This window comes from Hyperolius riggenbachi, chromosome 12 (assembly GCF_040937935.1).
Source record: "Hyperolius riggenbachi isolate aHypRig1 chromosome 12, aHypRig1.pri, whole genome shotgun sequence".
NCBI classification, from domain to species: domain Eukaryota; kingdom Metazoa; phylum Chordata; class Amphibia; order Anura; family Hyperoliidae; genus Hyperolius; species Hyperolius riggenbachi.
The window spans coordinates 220,422,734-220,442,390 of NC_090657.1; the positions used below are offsets into that span (position 1 = coordinate 220,422,734).

The 19,657-nt window shown below is 44.5% G+C and overlaps 1 protein-coding gene across 5 annotated transcripts in view; it reads right to left on the reverse strand.

Annotated features, from left to right (window-relative positions):
• GCGR (glucagon receptor) overlaps positions 1-19,657 on the reverse strand; it is a 197,060-nt gene that overhangs the window by 66,050 nt on the left and 111,353 nt on the right. For 4 of the 5 annotated variants that reach the window (XM_068263211.1, XM_068263210.1, XM_068263213.1 and 1 more), the window contains one exon: positions 3,030-3,169. In XM_068263211.1, the coding sequence (XP_068119312.1) occupies positions 3,030-3,086 (57 nt within the window). In that variant the 5' untranslated portion in view covers positions 3,087-3,169. Of the gene's footprint in view, positions 1-3,029; positions 3,170-7,083; positions 7,109-19,657 lie in introns of those variants that run through there. The other variant, XM_068263212.1, reaches the window with a different exon arrangement.

Consider the following 19,657-nt stretch of genomic DNA (forward strand, 5'->3'; position numbering starts at 1 on the left):
TTACTTTAAGTCAGAGGGATATGGAAGCTTACATATTTATTTCCCTTTAAACAATGCAGATTCCCCGGCTGCCCTGCTGATCCTGTGTCTCTAATACTTTCATCCATAAACCCTGAACAAGCATGCAGATCAGAGGTTTCTGACTGAAGTCTGACTGATTATCCGCATGCTTGTTTTACGTGTGCGATTCAGACTCTACTGATGCCAGAATGATCAGCAGGACTGCCAGGCAACTGGTATTGTTTTCAAGGTAATAAATATTATTCAGGTTCCCTTTAAAGGGAAGGTTCAAGCAAAATAAAAAAATGGGTTTCACTTACCTGGGGCTTCTACCAGCCCCCTGCAGCCATCCTGCGCCCTCGTAGTCACTCACTACTGCTCCAGTCCCCCGCTGGCAGCTTGTCGACCTCGGAGGACGGCGGGCTGCATTGCGTACATTTTTACGCATTCCACTTTGTGCAGAAACATTAACACATACATTTTACGCGTTAGTGGTTAATGCGTACATTTTTACGCATTGAACCAGTAACGCGTAAAAATGTATGTGTTAATGTTCCTGCACAAAGTGGAATGCGTAAAAATGTACGCAATGCGACCCTGACCTCCGAGGTCGGCAAGCTGCCAGCGGTGGACTGGAGCAGCAGTGAGTGGCTACGAAGGCGCAGGATGGCTGCAGGGGGCTGGTAGAAGCAGAACTAGCTGGCGGCGGGGGACTGGAGCAGCAGTGAGTGACTACGAGGGCACAGGATGGCTGCATGGGGCTGGTAGAAGCAGAACTAGCTGGCGGCGGGGGACTGGAGCAGCAGTGAGTGGCTACGAGGGCGCAGGATGGCTGCAGGGGGCTGGTAGAAGCAGAACTAGCTGGCGGCGGGGGACTGGAGCAGCAGTGAGTGGCTACGAGGGCGCAGGATGGCTGCAGGGGGCTGGTAGAAGCAGAACTAGCTGGCGGCGGGGGACTGGAGCAGCAGTGAGTGGCTACGAAGGCGCAGGATGGCTGCAGGGGGCTGGTAGAAGCAGAACTAGCTGGCGGCGGGGGACTGGAGCAGCAGTGAGTGACTACGAGGGCACAGGATGGCTGCATGGGGCTGGTAGAAGCAGAACTAGCTGGCGGCGGGGGACTGGAGCAGCAGTGAGTGGCTACGAGGGCGCAGGATGGCTGCAGGGGGCTGGTAGAAGCAGAACTAGCTGGCGGCGGGGGACTGGAGCAGCAGTGAGTGGCTACGAAGGCGCAGGATGGCTGCAGGGGGCTGGTAGAAGCAGAACTAGCTGGCGGCGGGGGACTGGAGCAGCAGTGAGTGGCTACGAGGGCGCAGGATGGCTGCAGGGGGCTGGTAGAAGCCCCAGGTAAGTGAAACTCATTTTTTTATTTTGCTTGAACCTTCCCTTTAAATGCTAACTAAATAAACAAAAATAAGAATATGGGATTCTAGGAAAATCCCACAGACTACTAACATAACATTTGATATAAATCATTTCTATGCATAAACGACTGTATGTGTACAAGTCTATTAGACGGTAAACTCTTTGTTTCTCCTATATATGTTACCCGCTCTGTATTGCCCTCTGCACAGAGCTACCAAAGAACACGACGGTCCACAAATAATAAACACAGCGGATAACAAACAAGGAAAAGCAGAAGGATATAATAAATCTAGGCTTCCATGGTAACGTAATCCCTGCTTGGTTCGAGCGATTCTTGCAGTGTGTGAACTGTCACGCTTATTTGCCTCTCTAGATAATACATGTGACCGCGTGAAAGGATGTGACCTGCTCTCGTGGTCATTCCCTCTTATGCAGGGCTGGACGACGTCCAAACTACGCCGGACACAGAACCGGCAAATCCATCAACGGGGGACACCCGGGGGACAGACGTGTGAGCATGCATGGACTGTCCACATTGCTGAGCGCAGATTCTTCCCTCTAGTCTTATAAATGAAAGGCTGGGAGAGACTGGGGGTCAGTGAGCAAAGGTTATCAACGGGCCCAGCGCCAGGGGCCTGCTAACATTCCGGAACCATTTGTAATAAAATATCACACCTCTGTTGTACTCCCCGTGTCTTATGCACCCATCTCTTGTAATGATTTAGAATGATTTCGGCTGGTACACACCATGCAATTTCCTGTCAGATTCCAAATCAAATCGATAATTTCCGACAGGTCGATCTGATTTACGAAAGTTTTTCTGATCGATTTCGAAAAAAATGATTGGAAATCAGATCAGACCTGATGGAAATTATTAATTCCACCTGCGGGCAGCACGGTGGTGTAGTGGTTAGCGATCTTGCCTTGCAGCGCTGGGTCCCCAGTTTGAATCCCAGCCAGGGCACTATCTGCAAGGAGTTTGTATGTTCTCCCCGTGTCTGCGTGGGTTTCCTCCGGGCACTCCGGTTTCTTCGCACATCCCAAAAACATACAGATAAGTTAATTGGCTTCCCCCTAAAATTGGACCTAGACTACGATACATACACTACACGATACATACATAGACATATGACAATGGGAGGGACTAGATTGTGAGCTCCTCAGAGGGACAGTTAGTGACAAGACAATATACTCTGTACAGCGCTGCGTAATATGTCAGCGCTATATAAATAATAAATACATCTGATGAGAAATTGCATGGTGTGTAGCAGGCATTACAGCTGAATTATTGTAAATACCTTTTGTTTTAAAGTGGACCTGATCTCCTGCACAAGACAGAAGGAAAGCAGAGAAATGCACCCTGTATGTATTTAGAGTGTTTAGCCTGTCTAATACCCCCTCATCTGTGACTAATCACAACTGTAATATGATCTCTCAGCTGTGTCAGCTGGCTGCCATGGCAGAGCTGCTAATTTGTAAATGCAGGATGTTAACCCTATGCCTGCTTCCATGAAAGCAGGAAGTAGACACGCTGCAGATTTATTGCAGGATTTGTATCAGCTGTAACAAAAATGTTTTTCTTTAAAAAATTATTATGCTGTTGCTCATCTTCTAGGACACAGAGAATGTTCTGAGTTTAAACAAAATGAAACCCTTTTTGCAGATACCTGGCACAGTAGAAAGAGCAGAAGCAGGGCACGGAGGAGGAGGGCAGGCTGGGGCATCGCTGAGCTCCGACAACCTCATCTGGAGGACTCTGCGGTCTCTTCTGTGACGGTTTCTGGATTGCAGGACCCGATCGCAGCAGCTGGAGACACAAGACACAAATGTCACCTCTGCACATTCAGAACACTTCTGTACAAACAACAAAACACTTTCTCATCCTCTCCTCAAGTTTATGTTGACACAGGAGTATGCTAGAAACAGCCATGTGCTGAAGAATAGCAGCGCAAAGGTCCACAGGTGGAAATGGAAGCATTGTGCAAAATCCCCACAATGCTGGACAAATCTGTGACATTCACCAGAATTCTGAATACTCTGTGTTCATAAGCCTAAAGTGCCATGGTAGGACTAGGACTATGGTAGGGAATAGACTGAGCTCCTCTGAGGACAGTCAGTGACATGACTATGTACTCTGTAATGTGCTTTAGAAAGATGTCAGTGCTATACAAATACATAAATAATATTAATAAAGTAGGACATTAGACAATGACTATGGTAGGATTACACTGTTAGTTTCTCTGAGGACAGTCAGTGACATGACTATGTACTCTGTACAGTGCTGCAGAAGATGTCAGTGCTATATAAATACATAATAATAATATGGCAGGATATTAGACTATGACTATGGTAGGATTAGAGTGTGAGCTCCTCTGTGCACAGTCAGTGACATGACTATGTACTCTGTAAAGTGCTGCAGAAGATGTCAGTGCTATATACATAATAAAATGCATAATAGTAATAATATGGTAGGACATTAAGCTAGGACTATGGTAGGGATAACAGTTAAAAGACATCTAACAATTCATGCACATTGGGCTGAGCAGGAGGCCTTACTGTCCTTTGTAAAAAAGGGAGCAGAACAGCTGCAGACTTCTTGCCATGGATAGGGCCAATACACTACACTGATACCATCAATATGACATAGTGGAATTTTGTGACTAGGGCTCTAGGAAGGGGCCAGTTATAGAAAGTTGAAGGGCAGGCCTTGGAGACTGGTTAGCACTCTGGCCTGGCAGTTTCAGAGTCTCAGGCCCAGAATGTTCTGTGCACGGGGCCTGCACGCTCTTCCTGTGTTGGCCGGGATGGTCTCTGAGCTTCTTCCAACATCCCATAAACATACTGGAAGGTATTGGCTCCTCTTGTGCTTGGCTTACACTTGGAACGGGTTCCGATGATCTGGGCATCGAGCAGCGCAGAGCTAGCATCAGTCATCAGATGTCTGCTGACGTGATAAAAACACAGAGCAGTGCATGGCACCACCCACGTCAACTATGGTTGTCAGATATCGTTTTTCCTGGTACACAAGTCCAGTTTTGATTGGCCAATTTTACCACTTCCATGTAGTATGAGAGCTTACTGACACAATCTGTTCGTAGTATTCAAAGTCTTCACACTACATGATAGGTGGTAAAATTGGTCAGGGATTGTCATCAAATTTTCATGTGTATGCACCCTAAAGCTAGGCATCCATTCTACAATTATACAATAAGAATCATCATAAGATCGATATTATGATCGATCCTATGACCTTGCATCAATTATGTAATGTCAAAGTACAAACACATTTTGAAAGATAATACGATCGATTAGATGAAGAGCATTGCTTTAACTGTCTAATCAAAATTGCAGAAAGGGTTTGGCACGCTCAATGTGGACACAATCGATATAGAAATGGAAGAAAACATACATAATTGATCATTTCAGTGTAAACGATTGTGAAGAGAACCATCTTGTATCGATAATGTAAGAACTGTATGGACCGCCACCTCATTGATTTATTTTCTTATAATCAATATTACCCAACAATCTTTTGATCAATTTAAGCCCTCAACATCAATCAAAAGAAATGATCAATTGCAAGCGTTTAAAATTCCCTTCAGTTTACAATCGATGAGACTTCTTGTCTTATTGCGCAAAAAAAAACACAATCGTACAGCGTATCGCTACCCTAAATCTGAATACTTACCCTAGCAACTCAGGAAGATGGATCCAGCGACGACCGCGCCCCCCTCCCCCCCCCCCACCCCACCTGACGAGCGTTGTCCGATTCATCTTCCTGCCGGTGGGTGTACGCGATGTTACACGACGGGCATGAACAGGATGTCTTAAAGATCCGATCCGCCGCAATGGTAGTTATTCACGTGATCGTGGCTTGTACCTACATCGCAAGATTGCATAAATGATCGCTCAGAAAAAAACAAAAAACGGTTGTCTGTAAAATTGCGTAGTGGGTACAGGTCTTAACCACTTGCTGTCCCTATGACATGAAAATAAGTTTCTGAACTCTCCTTCCCACAGAAGCTTAGATAACACTGTTTATTAATCTCTGACCTGATAACATCACAACAGAGTTGTAAAGTATTGACAGAAAACCCCTCTCCTCCTCCCCGGGAATTCAATGGCAGAGTTAATTAGTAAACAAGTGTAAAATACACATTCCAGGAGCAGACAGTAGCACATTGTATACATTACTGTTACATCTAATACAGTACATTATCAAAACAAATGAACTGTTTAAATAAACAGGAGGGATAGACAAATACAATGTGTGGGTTTAATGTACAATAGAACTGTTTACATTAAAGCTATAAAGTATGAATGTGGATAAATTGTGTATTTTTTTCACTTTTTTCCCTTTTAAATGCATAGAGAATAAGGTCATTACTAATAAATAGCCACAAAAAGCCTAATTTGTCCTGAAAAAAACAACAACAATATATAGATCAATTAGTTGTTATAATTATTGATAAAGTTATTGCCAAAGTAATTACAGCTAAGCTAAACTGTAAAAATCACCAGGGTAGTGAAGTTGTTTGGTGGTCTTTAGACTAGAATGATAGAGGCAACAGACTACAAGCAATACGTGACGTACAGTAGCTGGTAATTTGAGATACAACAGCCGTCTGGTAAAACAGGCACCACATAGGCTCCAATATTAATTGGACAGAGTCCTTCGCTTGTGTCTCGGCCAATAAAGGTGGCAGAAGGCGGAGTAGATACTAGCGGTGATATCGGCAGTCAGTAGGTTAGTATTAAGAGTAGGAGTAGGTAGAGGATGGGTTAGTGTGAGGGGAAGGTAGAGGATAGTAGAATATCAGTTAAAATTTCTAATATTCTACTACCATTACCCAATAGTAGAATACAGTATCAGTAATTTTACAATAGTCTACTAGCGGCTGAACCCAGCACCCAAATTACCACAGTGCCCTTTTTCAACATACTCATATGTAACCCAGGATTGAATTTCATCTCATTCAGTAGCCGATACCCCCTTTCTCATGAGAAATATTTAACTTTTCTCTAGTAGATCATCAGTGGGGTCTGTATGGCTGATATTGTGGTGAAACCCTCCCACAGTGTGATGTCAGGACCTAGGTCCTGATAGTCTCCCATCTGTAAACCTCGTTGCATTGTGGGAAATAATGGCTTTTTCCAACTGTCAAGCAACCAGTATCTCCCTCTGTGCATATCTATAAAAACAAAACAAAAAACCACAACAACCACCTTTTAGCCTATAGCATGGTTAGGGGAGTGAGGTTATAGATAATAGCAGTTGGTGTGTTCTGGTTTTTGTTTTGTTTTTTCATGTCTGCCAGCAGTAAAGATGATAACATGCAGGCTCATTGTGGATCAAACAACATGAACAAATTACATGGCGAATATCAATCATTTCTTGATCGCTCTTCTCTTTAACTTCTCACTTTGCAATGTATTGATTCATTTTTTCCCCCGTTAAGCTAAAGTTCCTCTTTAAGTGCTGTAGAAGATGTTGCAGTGTTCTATCAATGCATAACCATTATAAAACGTCCGTGATGAATGGCAGAACACACACGGACAATACAGTCCTGGAGAAGTGCTCCAGAGTGCACAAAAGTTCCACTGAAACATGGACAGGTGCGCAAACAGGTAACAAGGGCTCTGGAAACAATAAGCTATAAATATGGCAAATAATCCTTGTTGATTTACAGGAGAGTCTGATGAGTCGTTGTGGAAACTTACCCCATACAGCTGCACTCTCCTCTTGGGTCTCTTCTATAAAATTCACTTTTTGTTTTGTTTTGCTTAAGCACCACAGTTCAAAGGTTTTCATTTTATTCCAGGCAGAATAAACAGTGTTAGCCGGTGTGCGTGCCAGCAGTATGACGTGGCCGACCTGCAGTCTCCTCCACAAAGCAGCATCCTTTATATACTGTGTTATATCGCTCTCCACTCCTATGCCTGCCATTCCCCAATTAAATGTTCTGATTTATCGGGTAACAACTGTTCAATGGCTTGTCAACACAAACAGCTAATCAGCCAATAGCATGGCAGCTACTCAGTACATTTAGGCCTCTTTCACAGTGGGACGTTGCGTTTGATGCGACGTTAAAGTCGCACAATGTGCACCTAATGCAGTGCATGTAGGTCATGAAATTGGACGTTATTTTGCACTGTTTTATGTGTCTCTTGGTGCGCCGTTTTCGTTGCATACTGAAGGGAACGAAAACGGCGCATGCGTTACATTAAAAAAAAATATTACTGAGCATGTGCAACACACATAACGCAGTAAATGTATTGCTAAACACACAGCATGCAGCACTCTCTAAATATTGCTACACGTTACACACAACGCAACGTGAGCACTGTGAATGTCGCACAGACTTTGTATTGCTGTGCGTTAGTCTGCGTTATAATTTTTTATAACGTGCGACTTTAACGTCCCACTGTGAAAGAGGCCTTAAAGAGACTTTGTAACAAAATGTTGAGCCTTATTTCTTCTGTCCTATAAGTTCCTATTACTGTTCTAATGTGATCTGTCTTACTGAAGCCTTTCCTACTTGCACTGTCTCTGTAATAAATCTTATCGCCTTTCCTCTGTCGTGTCTGTCAGCCTGAGGCTGGAATGTGTGGAATGTGCAGCACTGCTTGTCATTGGCAGAAGCTTTACACACCCCCTCCAAGCTCTGCATGAGTCACACAGTAAGCTAGTTCTCAGCCTATGATACTCTGGTTAGAAGCCAGTCTTTTGTTTGTAAACACTGCCTAAAACTGTTCATTACAAACCAGGATTGCAGCAGGGAGTGGCAGAAACAGCACAGAGGGGCCCAGGAGAACATAAGGAAAAGAATGGTATGCTTTTTATTGTAAGAATTTTAGAGTACAGATTCTCTTTAAGGTGCCCATATATCAAACGTTGTATGGGCAGATCGACCAAGAGACAGATCTTTCTGATAGAATCTAATTCGAGAGATCTGTCGGCTGCTCATACAGCACAGGCCAATTCCTGATCAATTTCAGCATTAAATCTTCCGGGAATCGGCCTAATGAGGCCGCCTTGTTGCCTCTGGCGCTTTCCCTCCTAGTGTAAATTGTGCCCCATGCTGCAAGATTTGCTGTAGGGAGCTAGTACGGGCCTTCAACTGCTTTATTAGCTCTTTATTAGTGCTAATGATCACCTCTATATGTGCTTTGATTAGTTGTAACCTTTAATAGACCATTCTCCTCCCCAGCCTAAACCTCTCACTGCAGCTGTCCTTGGCAGGTTTTGGTGCTCCAGATCAATTGTCCTGTATAGACCGCTTGAGGGCCCCAATGTAAAACTCACACTAGGACCCAAAGCACCTTAGCTACGCTACTGGTAACTTGGAACTGGGCATAGTTGATGGTGCCAGAAAGGCTAGTCTGAGTATTTCAGAAACTGCTACTGATATTTTCACTTACAACCATCTCTAAGGTTTCTAGAGAAGGAACCGAAAAAGAGGAAACATCAAGTGAGTGGCAGCTGTGTGGACAAAGGAGAATAAGCAGACTAGTTTGAGAACATTGAAAAGCAACAGTAGGTCACATAACCACTCGTTACATCCAGGGTATGCAGAATACCATCTCTGAACACAGCGAGCCTGGGAGCAGATGGGCTACAGCAGCAGAAGACCATACTGAGTGCCACTCCTTTCAGCTAAGATCAGGAAACGGAGGATACAGTTTGCACAGGCTTACCCAAACTGAACAACAGGAGACTGGAAAAATGTCTGGACTGACGGGACTGTTTCAGCTGCAACATTTAGAGACCAGGTTTAGAATTTGGCACAAACATAAAAGTGTGGATCCAACCTGCCTTGTGTCAACAGATGGCTGGCAGAGTAATGGTGACGATTTCTTGGCACACTTTGGGCCCCTTAGTACTGACCGAGCTTACTTCAAATGCCGCAGACAGCCGAGTATTACTGATGACCATCAAAAAATTGGCAGCGCTCCTAATCAGGCTGTAACTGAAATGAAACCAACAGAGGTGTGCAGCGCCCCCTAGGGACAAATACACACCTTTAATACAAATCAGATGCAAACTATGTACTAAACCCTAATCTAAATAAACGGAATGCAAACTGATACACATGAATGCAGCTAGCCACAAGTAGACTTAGGCCTCTTTCCATGGACTGTAGATAGGCAGTGAAATGCCTCTCAACAGAGCAGGGACAAGGTCCTCCAGCACCCAAGGCTGAGACACCAAAGTGCGCCCCTCCATCCCTCCCACCCCAGCCGTCACACGCTGATTGCTATTAGACTAAGAGCCACAGGGCCCACAACCTCCCCAACACCTTAATATCTAGTTATCTGGCTTGCAGTCACTGCTATGTATCCCCTTTTCTTATTTCTTTCTGCTTCATACACAATTAGGAATGACAGCTGAATGAATTGTGCGCCCCCTCCTACACTGTGCCCTGAGGCTGGAGCCTCTCCAGCCTCTGCCTCGGCCCGGCCCTGCCTCTCAAACTCTCACAACTGCTCGCTGCTGCCTGGCAACTGCTCACTTGCCTGGCAACTGCTTGCTGAGCACACAGTTCAACTGTCCGTGGAAAAGAGGCCTTACATTTTTGTACAATAAGGAGCTACATAGATGTGCAGAACCCGAAGCATGGGCAGATTACACAACTTGCATTCAAAACAGATACACCAAATGGAGGATGTTATCTTCCAAACACAGTTTGCGCGCAGATTGTTCAGTTCTAAATTCTTCTACTGTGTCTCCCCTGGTTTTGAGCCCCCCCCCCCCCTTTCCATCCTATGCTTCCTGTGCTCAATTGCTCTGCCCTGTGGAAGCAGGACCCCCATAGACTGGGTTTGTGACCGCTGTGGTTTGCATGCCTGGCAATTTAACTGCCAGCACACTTGGCGCCCCTTACTTCCTGGTGCCCTAGGCCATGGCCTATGGGGCCCTGCCTCAAATTCAGCCATGCTCCTAAATCCAATTGGGTATGAGGGCTCGTTTCCACTATCACGAATCCGCATGCGTCCAACGCATGCGGATTCGCACATGGTATGCAAGTGGATGGGCTTGTTTCCACTGTTGCGTTGGTGATGTGCGTTTTTTTGAGCGGTGAAAAAACGCACAAAAGAGCCAACGAATTCGCCTGAGAGTGGAATGCATGCGAATCGCATGCAATGTATTTAATAGGGAAATCGCATGCGTTTTCCCCATGCGTTATTTGCCGCGAATTCGCATAGGTACCGATGTAAATTAACACAGGCAGTGACATGGTTAAAATCGCATATACCCTCACCTATGCGAATTTGCGCAAAAAACGCATGGGGTGGAATCCAGGCGATTCCGCACCGCAACAGTGGAAACGAGCCCTTAGGGCTGGTGCACACCGAGCGGCTTTTTGGGCGTTTTTAGATCCGCTTGCGGCTGCGGATCTGCTTGGTCAATGTATCTCAATGGGGTGGTGCACACCAGAGCGGCAGGCGTTTTGCAGAAACGAAAAATGCCTGGGTGAGGCATTTTTTGGATTGCGGATGCGTTTCTGCCTCAATGTTAAGTATAGGAAAAACGCAAACCGCTCTGAAAAACGGCACTTCAGAGCGGTTTTGCAGGCGTTTTTGTTACAGAAGCTGTTCAGTAACAGCTTTACTGTAACAATATATGAAATCTACTATACTGAAAACCGCAGCAGCAATCCGCAAAACGCTAGCAAAACGCCTCATAAAAATTAAAAAAAGCGTTTAAAAATCTGCTAGCGTTTTGCGGATCTGCTAGCGGGTTTTGGTGTGCACCAGCCCTTAGAAGGGATAATGACGAAACATTTCTGTGTAGTCTCATTCTATAATAGAAACTCCATGCAATACAGATATAACAATCCTGGTGAAACGCATTGAACGGATTTGTCAGAACTGCCACTCACTCTGTTTAAAGTGAACCTCCAGACTAAAAATGTACTCCGCAACACTGAAAAGGCTTGGTGTTTCTTTAACACAGGGATGCCCAGCTCCAGTCCTCAAGGGCCGAGAGCCTCACACATTTTTGGCACAGCTCAGTTTTATTGATGGAACTGAATCAGGAAAGGTGGGGTCCATCAGGTTAAAAAACGTGCCGTCTGTCCATCCTAAACACTGGCATGGATCTGGCCCTCCAGGACTGGAGTTGGGCATCCCTGCTTTAACAGTTTCACAGCATCAGAGCTTTGTTTTTCTTACCAAAGCATCATTTTTTAGCTGCACAGAAGCTAAGCTCTGCTCCATCAAAGAAAACTGCCCGGGCATTTTTCCCCTGATGCCACGCAAAGCATGATGGGATTTCTGATGATGTGGTTTTCGTTGCCTAGCAAATGGGAGGGGTGAGCAGCACACAGGACAGTTGGAACGGTGTCTCATGCTCCCTGTCACCTCCTTTCAACCAAAAAAGATGGCTGCCCCCATGAGCATGGGCAGCACGGTGGCGTAGTGGTTAGCGCTCTCGCCTTGCAGCGCTGGGTCCCTGGTTCAAATCCCAGCCAGGGCACTATCTGCAAAGAGTTTGTATGTTCTCTCAGTGTCTGTGTGGGTTTCCTCCGGGCACTCCGGTTTCCTCCCACATTCCAAAAACATACGGATAAGTTAATTGGCTTTCCCCTAAAAATTGGCCCTAGACTACAGTACTTACACTATATAATATAGACATATGGCAATGGTAGGGATTAGATTGTGAGCTCCTTTGAGGGACAGTTAGTGACAAGACTAACTATATATATATATATATATATATATATATATATATATATATATATATATATATATATATATATATATATATATATATATATACTGCACAGCGCTGCGTAATATGTCGGCACTATATAAATACTAAATAATAATAATAATGAAATCACAAACATTTGGCTGTTCTTTTAAAACAGGGTGGGTAAGAGATTATATTACCTGTCTATTTTAACTCCTAGCCGACCGCGTCACGCCGATGGGCGTGGCCACGGCCCCAGGACCGCCTAACGCCTAAAGTCCTGGGGCTCTGTTTTGTAGGAAATCGCGCGCATCTCCTGCTTGGTGGGCGGAGATGTCTCCAAGCAGCTATTGCCGCTCGGGATTTATAAAAAGTTGGGCGCACAATAGATTCCAACCAATAACTTTGTAAACGAGTATTAATTGGTACAAAAAGGATCAATTTTATTTATTCAATAATATTTAAATAGGCACTCGGATATAAATATGGCAAATAACCCCCCGCCCACACAAATAAAACCTTAAAACATCAAAGGAGGGGAGGCTCCCTTTTTGTATGACATCATATGCAAGACTGTCGGACACTAAGGCTGTACTATGATCATAACGGGAAATTTTCACCCTAAAGGTACTGGAGCTAATGCAATGGCATAAAGTCCATGAACTCTGGGATAAATAGCAGAAATTGCCGCCGTCTAAATACATGTACAGCGCTGCGATCTGCAGACACAGAGGTGATCGGTTGATGATCACGGGGATTGGCTGGCGGGGGGGGTGGGGGGGGTAGAGGGAGAGGGGTTAAAAAAAGCACTTATGTTTATTAAAAAACACACAAACAAACTGGGGGGGCGATCAGACCCCACCAACAGAGAGCTGTTGGTGGGGAGAAAAGGGGGGGGGGGGATCACTTGTGTGCTGTGTCGAGTGGCCCTGCAGCTTGGCCTTAAAGCTGCAGCGGCCAATTTAATGCAAAATGGCCTGGTCTTTAGGATAGGAGGGTTTAACACTGAGGTCCTCAAGTGGTTAATGTAACTTAAATGACAGTATGTTTGTTTAGGCTGAAGTTTCTCTTTAAACCAATGCTGAGGAGCAAACCTTACTTAAAAAAAAACAAAAAAAAAAAAAAACACCCCCAAAAAAACTCTCAAACATACATTTCTAAATGAAAGGAAACCTGATCTAAAAATCCTGGCATTTCATTGATCCAAGTGATAACGTAGACATAACATTCAGGACTGGTGCTTCCATAGAGTCAAACTGGGCAATTGCCTAAGCCCCCCAAGATCCTTAGGGGCCCCCACCAGTCGGGGGCTGGTCACAAGTTTACAGTCAGTACAGTATGAAAATGTAAGATACCCAAATTCATTTTCCCCATTTACCTAAAGCCATCCATGATAACATCATTGCAGAACCCCTAAAGACCTATCGTATTTTTCGGACTATAAGACGCTCCTGACCATAAGACGCAGAACGCAGTCAGGAACTCCCTGCATTTGGATTATAAGACGCAGTGACTTTTTCCCGCCACTTCTAGGGGAGAAAAAGTGAGCCTTATAATCCAAAAAATACAGTAACTACAAACCCCAAGTAAAGGTCCACACTTTTTTTTTTTATTAAATCAATCAATTTTGTCGATTGGTTTTAAAAATCAAAACAAACCACCATACACTATTCATTCTTTTTTCATCGTGATTTTCCTCCACAGCCAAAGGGTGAATATATAACGAAAATTCCATCTATTTTTTCTCAATAGCGTGTGCGCTCTCCCGGCCGGGGATCATTAGCCCAGGAATCAATTAATCGGGAAATTATGCCTTGCTTTTTCTGCCTCTTACGTCCCCCTACTTCCCTCTAAGCATACATGTTGTACTTAGAGAGACGTCATGTAAACAAACTCAAGGTTGCCATCTTGTGGCAAAAAAGGAAAACTACATCTACATGTAAAAAAATAAATAAATAAATAAACACATTCACATTAAAAAAATTACTATTTACATCCCACTCTCCCAAAAATACCCAAATAAAATGTTTAATAATAAAAAAAAAAAAACACATTACAATAAAAAAAAAAAAGGTAACTATTTATCTAAGGTTCTAAACTTTTTAAATATCAATGTAAAGATGAAATATTTCTATTTTTTTTATTATTAAAAGCTTGTAAATAGTGTTGGATGCAAAGCTGAAAAATGCACTTTTATTTCCAAATAAAATATTGTCGCCATACATTGTGATAGGGACATAATTTAAAAGGTGTAATACCCGGGACTATTCGGCAAATACAATACGTGGGTTTTAATTATGGAGGCATGTATTATTTTAAAACTATAATGGCCGAGAACTGACAAATAATGAATTTTTTCAGTTTTTTTCTTATTCTTTCTGTTAAAATGCATTTACAGTAAAGTGGCTCTTAGCAAAATGTACCCCCCAAAGAAAGCCTAATTGGTGGCGGAAAAAACAAGAAATAGATCAGTTCATTGTGATAAGTAGTGATAAAGTTATAGGCTAATGAATGGGAGGTGAACATTGCTCGGATGCATAAAGTGAAAATGACTGAAGGCTGAAGTGGTTAAGGTTCTATATATTACCACTAGAAACAGGGCCGGAGCTACCATAGGAAAAAATAGGCAAGGGCCCCAGAGCCTGTAGGGGCCCCCAAGGTGTCCCTCCCAATCTTAACTGTTGCTCCCCAGGGACTCTGCAGAGTCTGTTAAGTTGGGAGGTGATTGGGGGAGGGTCAGCAGCCAGCTCAGGGGCCCAGGAGGGAAATTTGGCTGCAACAAAGGGCCTCTTAGGGCCCTTTTCCACTAGAGCGATTGTGATTGCTGAATCGCAAAATCGCAAATCGCTAGTGATTTTTAAATCGCTAGGGTTGTTACTTTATCATAGAAAGCATGAGAAGTATTTTCCACTACAGTGATTCGATTTGGAAATCGCTAATCGCAAATCGCAATCGCTTGCTGGAGCGATTTTTACAATGATAATACATGCAAATGAAAATCGCAAATCGCAATCGCATAACAGAATTAATGAAAAATCGCAATCGCAATCACTGGCGTTTGTGATTTGTGATTGCGATTGCTAGTGGAAAAGGGCCCTAATGGTGCTTTTTGGTCGGGGGCGTGTCTGTTGGGGGGCCCCCAGGCTAATTTTGCCCTAGGGCCCAATTGTTACTTGAACCGGCCCTGACTAGAAAAAGGAAAACCACGCAGTAAGAATAGCCAATATTATAAAATTTCCATAATAAATGTACTCCTACATATAAATACTGTTTCATGCATGCACCATGCCAACGATTTTGAAAAATAAACATAAACAGAAGAGAAATTGGCTCTTGGGTGCATGCAAAAAAACTATTATATCAAACTTATTAATCTAAACAACATCACACAAAAAACCCATATATACAAAAATTAATTCTGGTTCAATTAAAAATGAATTGCCCCATCTATCTATTCCACCCTAGGGAGGCTGCAGTCCTCCGTCCTGGCAAAATTCCTGGCATTAAAGTATTTAGGAACAAGTAGGAGGCGCCCGGGAAAGGATGTACAAGTGTAAATTCGCTCGGACCTCATGTTAAACAGGCACTGTTATTGACCTGAGGAAGCGGCTGTGACCGTGAAATGCGTTGTCTAGTGCACCATTTAAATAAATCATTGTTACTTGAACTTCCACTTGTCTCTATCCCTAAGGGGACCCCTATAAGGTAGGACAACCTATTTCTATAATATAGTTGGATACTGCCATATAGAGTTTTGAAATTACACTTTTACATCCTTTCCCGGGCACCTCCTACTTGTTCCTAAATAGTCAACCCCCCTCTTGCTATGGTAGAATAAAAATGTTTAAAAGCCGTCTAAAAGAGGGGGATGTTCAGGTGGACTTACCTCCCTCGAAAATATAGAACTCAATTGAGTCACAATATATCAATACAAAAAACGTTATTTTATTTATCTCCACTTAGTGCAACGCGTTTCGCAGGTCTAGATGCAGAAGTGAGCGCTCACTTCTGCATTTAGACCCATTGAGTTATACTCCTGTTTGCCTGATGAAGCGGGACCACACCTGCGAAACGCGTTGCACTAAGTAGAGTTAAATAAAATGTTTTTTGTTTTGATATATTGTGACTCAATTGAGTTCTATATTTTCAAGGGAGGTAAGTCCACCTGAACATCCCCCTCTTTTAGACGGCTTTTAAACATTTTTATTCTACTCTGGCGCTTCTGTACACCAAGCTTTGCTGAAATCTTGATTCCACCCTCGGTGGAGGGGTGCTACCCCGTTTCCTATCTACCGAGAGCGACATCTTAATAACCTGAGTGGGGTCAGGTTCTAATACTCCCCACCTGCACTTGAAGTGGTTGCCTATGGGTAACCCAGATTTGTGAGTATTTCTAAATATTTTGCTTTAAACCACAACCAACTTAACAATACTACACCATATTGGGATCTCGATTTCTCTTTGTTCTTCCAAACCCCTCTTGCTAGTAGGGGAGATTTGGCCAACATCTCTTGACCTACAAATCACTTTTTTGGAGCAGCGACCTTCTAAGGACCCAAAGGCCGAGTGGGGACGGTACAAGTGGACATGAGTGGTTGTCTTTATTGCAACCCAGTTTTGTGAGTACAATTTATAGTTTATTGCTACACTCCGATCTAGTAACCAACCATATTGCACCAGATTGGGCTCCCGGATCTCTCTGTTTTTTCTCCTGCTATCCTACTGGTATTAAAGTGCACTGAATAGGTCCTGAAAATAAGGCAAAAAAAAAAAAAAATCACTGGTGCAGGCAAGGCAATGATGGATGGTTTCCAGAGTAAGCATACAGCAACGGAAGCATGCATATATAGGCAAAGCAAGCTGGTTAATGCTGAATATGAAGCTTCCAGGTTAGCAGGCGAGTTAAAGATCCTCCACTCGTATGCATCACAATCTCAATCGCAGATGTACATCAGAAAAGAGTATGCATGCAGATAGCCAGAGCTCCTATGCATCACAGAGCATGCATGCAAGTTGCCATGATTGATGAAGCAAAGCAGTATACCATGTCCAAAGGACCCACTCGCAGTCCAAAAACATGCTTTATAGGTAAATGTCTTCCAGCAGACAGAAGTCTCATAATTGAGCCACCATTAAATGCTTATAACAGTTCATAGCTCCACATCAGAAGTTCACAAACTACTGTGGACCATTCATAGTTCCCAGTCCCGTTCGTGTGAAGGATAATCCAGATCAGGGCCGGAGCTACCATAGGAAAAAATGGGCAATTGCCCCAGGGTCCCACAGCCTGTAGGGGCCCAAAGGTGTCCCTCCCCCATCTTAACTGTTGCTCTCAAGGGACTTTGCAGAGTCTGTTAAGTTGGGAGGTGATTGGAGGAGGGTCAGCAGCCAGCTCAGGGGCCCAGGAGGGAGATTTGGCTGTAACAAAGGACCTCTAATGACTCTTTTTGGTCAGGGGTGTTGGGGGCCCCCAGGCTAATCTTGCCCTAGGGCCCAATTGTTACTTGAACCGGCCCTGATCCAGATAGGGGGTGATTTGTTGAAATGGGTGATTCACAAGCACTTATTCCCATGACCTGTTTCGCTGAATCACCATATCAGCCTCTTCAGATGGAAAGCACAATGGCTATCATTCATAAAGCATTTCCGCATGCGGAAATGCTTAAAACAGCTGACTTTACCGACCACTCGGCAAAGTCAGCATTCATAAAGCCTCTTTCCGCATGGAAAAATGACACTACCGAGCAGAGTGATAAATCACCGCCTTGTGCGGTGATTATCGGTACAAATGTAGCAAAATGTTAATTCATGAAGATCACCGCAAGCGGTGTGAGGTCGGGAAGTACCGCTCCCTCTGATGTGGCGATACCAATGTAAGTGAATGGAGACACACAGACCTCCCAGGCAGCTGCAGCAGAGCGGAACACGGAGAAATGTATCAACTCGGCAGCTTCCGTGTCTCCGCAAGCCTACCGCCTGCCTACCGCCAGCTTAGTTCGGGGAATCTCCGCACTGCTTCCGCACATGGATACATCTTCATGAATGCCCACCCAGAAGTCTAAAAATTCGCCAGCGGTGTTTTCCCGCACTGATTCTGTTTACCGACAGCCTGTTCATGAATGATAGCCAATGTGGAGGTTCCCTATGTAGAAACACTAGGGCCGCCATTATGAACACATATATAGGCTTCCCCCTTATCTTCCCCGTCCAGCGCCAGCTCAACCAATCACAAAGCCCGACGTCCACATAGCCCGCCCACCGCCAAAGCGATGGACGGGGAAAGGAAGCACCATGCGTATCACCATGGAGCGCAAGGAAGTGCGCTCCATACGGCGATTTGACTGGGAGACCCAGCCATCTCTGCGCGTCCCAGTAAGACCCGCCCACAGGGCGGAGTCCTTGACAAGCAAGCTAGACACCTGTGGTTGCCAGAAGGAATGGCACACCCACTGGCATCTAAGTGACGGAGAGGAGGGGGGAACATAACATACAGTAAACAAAAAGGGGGAGGAAAAAAGGAACAAAAAGGAAAACAAAAAACATGATATGAAATGTAAACAAAACAAAATATAACCACACCTGCGGGTATAATCACCACACATACACTAATGCAGACGCGCATGCGCACAGGCAGCGGGCAAATCACCAGCAGTAAATAATGATAAAAGTGGTACTTCAAAATGAAATCCACTGCACATCCAATGAAAAAAGGAGGAAGTCTAGAGGACCTCCCTATGGCATGCTTATTGTAAGTAAGAGACAAGGCTCCAAACAAGCGAAGCGGAGGGTGAAAAGGAGGTTTGGCGAGGGGAAGTGAAGCATACACTCAGGCTCTTACAAGCTTCACTAAAATGTGTTTTTGTTCAATACGGAGGTAAAAAGGCTCCATAATGCACTGCATCATTGAGACCCTTTCCCTGAGAGGCTTAATTCAAAAATCCATCTTCGCTCCATCTGGAGCAACTGTCTATCAATATCGCCTCCTCTCACGTGGGCGTGGACTCTGTCCAAACCCACAAACCGGACATAGTCCTCATTACCTTTATGTTTTAAGTTTACATGCCGAGATATAGGGGATTTAAAGTTGCACCCCGTGATGTCTGCAGTATGTTCTTTTATCTGCTCCTTAAATTCACGATATGTTTTACCAATGTAGAAGCAGCCGTATGTACACATTAACCACTTTACCCCCGCCCGTACGAATTTCTCCATCCCTTTTTCCATCCCATCACCCCCAGGGACGGAGAAATCCGTACTTTCCGCGCTCCCGCCGCTGCCCGCGCTCCCGCTCGCTCTAGCGCGCACTCCCGCTCGTAAACATGCCGCCGGCCGCTCGCCCGGAGATCAATGAACTGGAAAATCCATTCCCGTTCGTTGATCTAAGCCCCGCAATGATCCGCTGCTCTCCGCTGAGCAGCGCGATCATTGTGGAAAAAAAAATATAGATCCGGAAGGACGCTTGGAGGTCGCATTAACCACCTTAGCGGTATGGACGAGCTCAGCTCGTCCATTACCGCCGGAGCCTGCCGCTCAGGCCCTGCTGGGCCGATTTGGATGAAATAAAGAGCAGCACACGCAGCCGGCACTTTGCCAGCCGCG